Source organism: Ictalurus punctatus, chromosome 5 (assembly GCF_001660625.3).
Source record: "Ictalurus punctatus breed USDA103 chromosome 5, Coco_2.0, whole genome shotgun sequence".
In the NCBI taxonomy this organism is placed as follows: domain Eukaryota; kingdom Metazoa; phylum Chordata; class Actinopteri; order Siluriformes; family Ictaluridae; genus Ictalurus; species Ictalurus punctatus.
The window spans coordinates 3,219,818-3,227,317 of record NC_030420.2 but is presented as its reverse complement, the minus strand read 5'-3'; the positions used below and the strand labels follow the sequence as shown (position 1 = coordinate 3,227,317).

The following is a 7,500-nucleotide window of genomic DNA, read 5'->3' as shown; positions in this document are numbered from 1 at the left end:
AGCCCACGGAAGATTTAACAGATGATCAAGGGTCACGTCATGCACGTAAATGAACGCGCGCGCGCGTGTGTGCGTGTACGTGTGTGTGTGTGTGTGTGTGTGTGTGTGTCGTCTATAAAGTGTGTAAATGTTTGGTGAGTTGCTAAGCTGAGTGTGTAATAATCTTATCAGCACAGAAGTCTGGAAGCCCCATAACCTGTTACACAATCCACTATTAATCATTAAGATCATTAAGGTGTGCGTGTGTGTGTGTGTGTGTGTGTGTGTGTGTGTGTGTGTGTTTCACAGAGAAAAACACACACACAAAAAGGAGGACACACAGTGGGACAGACAAAAACAGATGCATACACAGACAGGAATACACACACACAGGCACGTGAACACAGACACAAACAACTGTGACAGACAGACACCATGCACTCTCTCGCTCTCACACGCACTCTCTCGCTCTCACACACAGACTCTGACCTTTCTTGGCCGTCTCCATCTCCTCTTCGGTCCAGCGAGAGCTTTCATTCATCTCCAGGTTTGCTAAAATGAGAAAGAGCAGGGGATTGAGGTCGATGTTAGAGACCACACACACACACACACACACACACACAGAGAGAGAGAGAGCAAATAAAGCCCTCAAAGTACAGACGAACACACTCAGGAGGACAACGGGAGTGAATAATGACCGAAGGGGTCTGACGCCTCACTCCTCTGGGTTAACCGCTCACTCTCGCTTTAAAAAAAAATAATCATTCAGTTATCATAAATAATCACTTAAGTGCTCGAGTTTCCGGAAAGTTCTCAGATGTGGAGCGTGTATCTCGCGTCATACGGAAGCTTGGTTTCGCTCCAAACCAGACGTTACATGTCACCCCCCCCAAACACACACACACACACACACACGAGTGTCGCACAGTAAGCTGTACAGTGTTACACGGTGGAAGTGCTGTTTATACCATGATCAGGAGGTGTGAAAAACCACACACACCACACACACACAAACATACACACACAGCAACTTCTTGCTCCCGCTACATAAACAGGCCAGGAGAAATGTCACACACACACACGCGCACACACACACGCACGCGCACGCGCACACACACACACACACGCACGCGCGCGCGCACGCATCACATTTGCATGCTGTAATATTCAGAGCAAGTCGTGTGCTAGAAAAAGTCATGTGCAGGCAGCAAAAGGTCAGGAACATGCGCACACACACACACACACACACACACAGCTGCTGTTCTCCACTGAAAGGTGTGTGTGTGTGTGTACAGGGTCTATGTGCACGTCTCAGGACACGAACACGTGTGAAAGTAAAAACGAGGCCCGAGTGATGAGCCGATACGACACACACGCTGGGATCCGTTTATCTACTGACTGATTTAAACACTTATGTTATTATTTATTTATTACCGGTCTATTTATTTTCTTACTTACTGCCCATGCTCACTTAAATATTCATTCACTCATTCATCCATTTCCATCTACGCACGATTACCTACAGTATATATTTGAACATGTATCGATTTCATAACTTCAGTAGTGCTTATTACACTTTTAGGAAGTATTTATTTTCATATGTACTTAACTATTGTTATTCATTTGTTATTAAGTTGGTACTTAATTATTATTTACTTAGTAACGACTTATTATTTACTAATTACGTATTTACTTCTTTATTAACTCAATACTCGGTCCTAGCTTCGAGGCTCGTCGTCACGGTCAAGGTCAACCTTGGACCTTGTTACACACCTACTGCTGGATTATTTCTTCCGGGGCTGATTGGGTCAGCGAAGCTAAATACGCGGGTGATGCGTATATATAGCGTTTACATATCGTGATGACGGATTTTCGCCACACTGGCGCGGGGGCGCGGGTTTGAGGACGTACGTGGCGGGAATACGCGCATGCCGAAGACTTTCTACGACGGCTGGGCGCGCGTTGACGTGCGAGTACTGACCCAGTTCGCCGCTGAGAGGGGGAGAGCTGCTTTCGTCCTGCTCGTTGGCCATGGAGCGAGTGATCCTGCCTTTTCGGTGGCCGCGGCTGTTGGCCGTACGACGCCCTTTCACGGCTACGGGAGGATCTTTATCTTCGCCGTCCTCTCCTGACGTGTCATCTCTGGGGGGGGGAAGAGAGAGAGAGACAGGAATAGTGAGACGCATTTAAGAGTACGGCATAATTCACATTCAGTACAAACAGTATATCCGGGTCGCCACGTTTCTCACGGACGGACAAACGAGGACGAGTCTAAAATATTTCTGCCCAGATTAAAGTACGTTTAATTCATCGCATTCGTCCATTTCCCAGGATTTCTGCAAAATCGACCTGCTCGATAAACCCCTAGGCATTCGTCGAGGTTGATGAGAGTACGAATACGCTCCCAGACCCGTGCCGACGCAGCGAAACCACCATCAGACATTCTGGCCAAAAGCGTCAGACAACAGAGACCGAAAACGGAAAGCGGTTTCGCAATTACTCGATGCACAAAAAAAAAAACAAACAAAAAAAAAACACGCTGGTTCCTGTTAGCACTTGCAATACAGCAGCTATAAACAGTCGTTCCTTCTTTTCTTTTTAGACCTCTCTTGTAAACGAAACAACCCCCCCCCCCCCCCCCAAACACACACCCAGAGGTTGCCATGTTTGCAAGAAATCGAAAACTCCTTCGACTTTCCTTCAGCGCCGACACTGGAGACTCCTCCTAGAACTAAACATCTCTTTACAGAAACCGCCACGGTATCAATAATGCGATGTTATTTTTTCTTCTTCTTCCCTCTACTAGGCCTCGAAGGCGTCCGCCAACAGTGACGGGAAGAGTGGCGCACCGTCGTTTATCTTCCACATCCCTGCATCCATCTCGGAGAGAAAGACGCTATATATAGGAGCTCGAGCTGGGCCGGTGGGGTTCTGCAGACCGAGAGTGGAGCCGAGAGGGACGTGTTACGCTGCGCCGTAGACTAGACGGTCACGCGCGCACACACGCCGTCCCGAATAACGGCACATCCACTCAGACGGCTCCATTCAGGTCAGCGATTACGTGCTATGATCGTACGGAACAGCCGTGCTGACTCTTCGCTTTAGATGAATCTCGGGTGGACGTTAACGAAGATGTTCACGCCTGTGAACCGGAGGCGTAAATGACCTTATTTATTTAATACAGCGCAGGCCCTGGTGCCTGATTCGATGCTAAACAGGTGGTGTGGTAAGCATTAAGAGGATCAGAGGACACCTTTGGTCCATCCGGACCTTCCGCTGAGCGCCCGTTGGGTACGCTTCTACTCCAGGAACCGTCTGAGGATTCGTGAGAAAGAAAACGCCGCGCTGTTACGGGAAAATAACCGACCGCGAGGTGGTGCGACGAAGCGGGGGTACTTTTACCTTCAGGAAATTCATCCGTCCGTCCGTTTTCTGTAGCGCTTATCCTACACACGGTCGCGGGGAGCCGATCCGTCGCGGGGGACACGTTCACACGCTACCGACGATTTGGAAATGCCGAATCAGCCTACAAGGCATGTCTTTGGACTGGGGGAGGAAACCCCTGAAGCACTGCGAGGGCAGGCGGGAATCGAACCCCTAACCGCGGAGGCGCGAGGCAACGATGCTAACCGCTAAGCCACCTTCAGAAAGTGTCTTTTTTTTTAACAACAACAACAACAACAACAACAACAACAGCGGCATGCTTAGAAACTAGGGGCCTTTTAGAACTTGGCCCGAATACCAGAGGAGCGATTCAGGGCTCGCACCCACACCGAGGCACTCCTTAGGGTTAGGGTTCAGCTCCGTATCGTCACGTGTGCGCACGTGAAAATGATCCAAAATGGCTCCTGTAACGTAATTACTAATGTAGTTAGACGTGGGTGTAACTGATGACACGATAACTCACTTCATCCCATCCTCCTTGTCATCTGCGTCGTTCTTGTCCTCGTCTCGCTCTCCCTCCTTCTCCGCCTCCTTGTCCTCTTTCTCCTCCTGGTTGTTGCGGTTCACTTGTTGCTGCTGCTGCTGCTGTTGCTGCTGCAGTTGTTGCTGTTGCTGCTGCTGTTGCTGCTGCTGCTGCTGTTGCTGCTGCTGCTGCTGCTGCTGCTGGTTATTCTGTGTGTGAGAAACAGCGGCTTTAAAACACACCCTCGATACGTTATTCTGCTTTTTTTTTTTTCTTTCCCCCTTTTCACATTAACGAGGATGAACCTGCACGCCCTTAAATTTGCTTCGTGATGCAATTTAACCACCTACTTCCTCCGTGCCAGAGTTCAGACGAGACAAAGGCGCATCAGCTTTCTAGTGCATACCATCAGAACGGCACGCTTCCTCTCTCTTCGACATATTCGCTCTCTCTCTTTCAGTTCCACTCACACGCAGTTTTGACCTTTTGTACTGATAAAGGGGGGGGGGGGGGGGGGAAGTGACAGGGTAGGACTGAAATAAAAATAAAATAAAAAAAAAACCCAAAAGGGAGAAGCTCGGTCTGCATCAGCCCTGGCTCTCACTTCTTTAATTTAGGACTCTCTGCTTCCTGAATTCAGAGAATGTTGTCTGCTTCGGTGGGAAGAAACCCCCCCCCCCCCCCCCCAAAAAAAAAATAAAAAAACGGATAAAGGAAGAAAGGAAGGACGGCAGGAAAGAAAGAGCGCGGGAAGGATTTGAGGATCGATGGAAAAATGTGCCCTAATTCTTTCTGCCTCTGAGGTTTTCAGCTTGACAGAAGAGCGCTGAGGAGTACCTCGAATAACACTATAGCTACAAGCGCGCGCGCACACACACACACACACTTCCCGTAATAGATCTTCACACAGAGTTTCTCATGCACAGTTACAGAAGCACTCAACAGAGAAGCATGAAAACACCACTGCTGTTCTCTCTTGCTCTCGCTCAGTGTGTGTGTGTGTGTGTGTGTGTGTGTGTGTGTGTGTGTGCGTGCGTGCATTTAGGAGATTTTCTAACCGCGGCTCTATTAAACCGAGGTGATATTTAATGACCCGGGCAAACCGCAGAGCGACACTTTCAGCCGTCACGCCCGCTCTCTCACCTGTTTCAGTCCGTACCTTTCGAGTGCGTTTCAAGATGTTAACGTTAGAGAAAACCTAGCGCAACCCTGACGTGCAGCGCTGCAAACACACACACACACACGCACACACACGCACACACACGCACACACACGCACACACACGCACACACACGCACACACACGCACACACACGCGCGCGCGCATAACCCAAAGTTTCCGTTTATACGTTTCACATGGAAACCTTTAAAAACATCATCAGAGCCTGTTAAAAAGTAAAAGCCGCAGTGGGCGGAGAGATTCAGAGTCGGTCGGTCGACACGATTTTAACCAGCGAGGGGATCTGTGGTCCTGCAGCCACCTGCGCACACGTACGGAATAGATACACGTGCACACAAGTAAACACACAAGTACGCAAATACGTACGGACGGAAATAAGTAAATGCACAAGTACGTAAATAAGTACGGATGTAAATAAGTAAATGCACAAGTACGTAAATAAGGACGTATATAGATAAGTAAATGCACAAGTAAATAAGTACGTAAATAAATAAGTAAATAAGTACGTAAATAAGTACGTAAATAAATAAGTAAATAAGTATGTAAATAAGTACGTAAATAAATAAGTAAATACACAAGTAAATAAGTACGTAAATAAATAAGTAAATACACAAGTAAATAAGTACGTAAATAAATAAGTAAATACACAAGTACGTAAATAAGGACGTATATAAATAAGTAAATGCACAAGTAAATAAGTACGTAAATAAGAAAATACACAAGTAAATAAGTAAATGCGCAAGTAAATAAGTAAATGCGCAAGTAAATAAGTACGTAAATAAGTAAATACACAAGTAAATAAGTAAATGCGCAAGTAAATAAGTAAATGCGCAAGTAAATAAGTACGTAAATAAGTAAATACACAAGAAAATAAGTATGTAAATAAGTATGTAAATAAGTAAATGCACAAGAAAATAAGTATGTAAATAAGTATGTAAATAAGTAAATACACAAGAAAATAAGTATGTAAATAAGTATGTAAATAAGTAAATGCACAAGAAAATAAGTATGTAAATAAGTACGTAAATAAGTAAATACACAAGAAAATAAGTATGTAAATAAGTATGTAAATAAGTAAATACACAAGAAAATAAGTATGTAAATAAGTATGTAAATAAGTAAATGCACAAGAAAATAAGTACGTGAATAAGTAAACACACAAGTACGTATATAAATAAGTAAATACACAAGTAAATAAGTATGTAAATAAGTATGTAAATAAGTAAATGCACAAGTAAATAAGTACGTAAATAAGTAAATGCACAAGAAAATAAGTACGTAAATAAGTAAATACACAAGCACGTATATAAATAAGTAAATACACAAGTAAATAAGTACGTAAATAAGTAAATGCTCAAGTAAATAAGAACTTAAATAAGAACATAAATGCACAAGTAAATAAGTACGTAAATAAGTAAATAAGAACTTAAATAAGAACGTAAATGCACAAGTAAATAAATAAGTAAATGCACAAGTAAATATGTGGATAAATAAGTATGCAATTAAGCACATAAGTGAAGTCAGTCAATAAGTAAATAACTATATATGCAAATATGTGAATGCAAGTATGATAAATAGACAGACGGAGACAGATAAAAGGAAGTGCATGCTGGGTAACAGAGTTTAAACGGGAGCTGTACCTGGCTGCGGCCCCGGCGGCGGTTGTTCCTGCGGACGATGTTCTTGTAGTTCTCGTTCTTCTTGGTCAGATAGTAGAAGAGGACGCACTCCGCCACGGTCTGAAAACACACACACACACACACACACACAAAAAAAACCCATAAAATTGCCTGTCGTATAAAAATATATTCGATTTATATGGCGTATAAGACTCACTGCTTATCTCCTGTCCAACAGAAACAATTAAATTAAGTTAAAACGCTACAGTAACACCTACCAATACCCCAGTACACCTAACGGGTATAATTCATAGCGCTGTACAAACCATGGCACAAATACAGGGCGTGTGTGTAATACTGTAAAAATACACGACACACAGTAAGCGTGTGTGTTCCCGAGCAGGACGGCTGAGTTATAATTAATAAATAAATAAGAAAAGGGCAGGTGTACCTTTCTCTCCAGAAAGGAGGCTATCAGGCCAAAGTTCTTAGGGTGCTGGATAAATCTAGAGAGAGAGGGAGAGAGAGAGCGAGAGAAATTATAGTCCACTCTTAAAACACAAGGAGAATACAAAACGTCGAAGAGGAGGTGGATTAATAAATAAACGCTGCATCGCATATGAGCAAAGAAGGCTGTGAAAAACAGACTATTGTTTAACCTTGTGAACAGGAACGGGAAACTGTTCAGCCATGACTTCCTGTTTCACAGGGGTATAAATATGAAGTAACACACAGGCCAAATTCCCTTAGTCATTCATAACGATGGGTAAGAGCGAGGAATGTAGCTGTGACGTGCGGTAAAAGGTTGTTGAGCTT

General features: G+C 44.3%; 1 protein-coding gene across 5 annotated transcripts in view; it reads right to left on the bottom strand.

The window, feature by feature from the left end:
- ncor2 (nuclear receptor corepressor 2) overlaps positions 1-7,500 on the bottom strand; it is an 84,780-nt gene that overhangs the window by 29,496 nt on the left and 47,784 nt on the right. For all 5 annotated transcript variants that reach the window (XM_017467719.3, XM_017467723.3, XM_017467722.3 and 2 more), the window contains 5 exons: positions 7,136-7,190; positions 6,706-6,804; positions 3,887-4,095; positions 1,961-2,121; positions 469-531 (listed from right to left, as the gene is read on the bottom strand). In XM_017467719.3, coding sequence (XP_017323208.1) covers positions 469-531; positions 1,961-2,121; positions 3,887-4,095; positions 6,706-6,804; positions 7,136-7,190 — 587 coding nt within the window. The remainder of the gene's footprint in view (positions 1-468; positions 532-1,960; positions 2,122-3,886; positions 4,096-6,705; positions 6,805-7,135; positions 7,191-7,500) is intronic.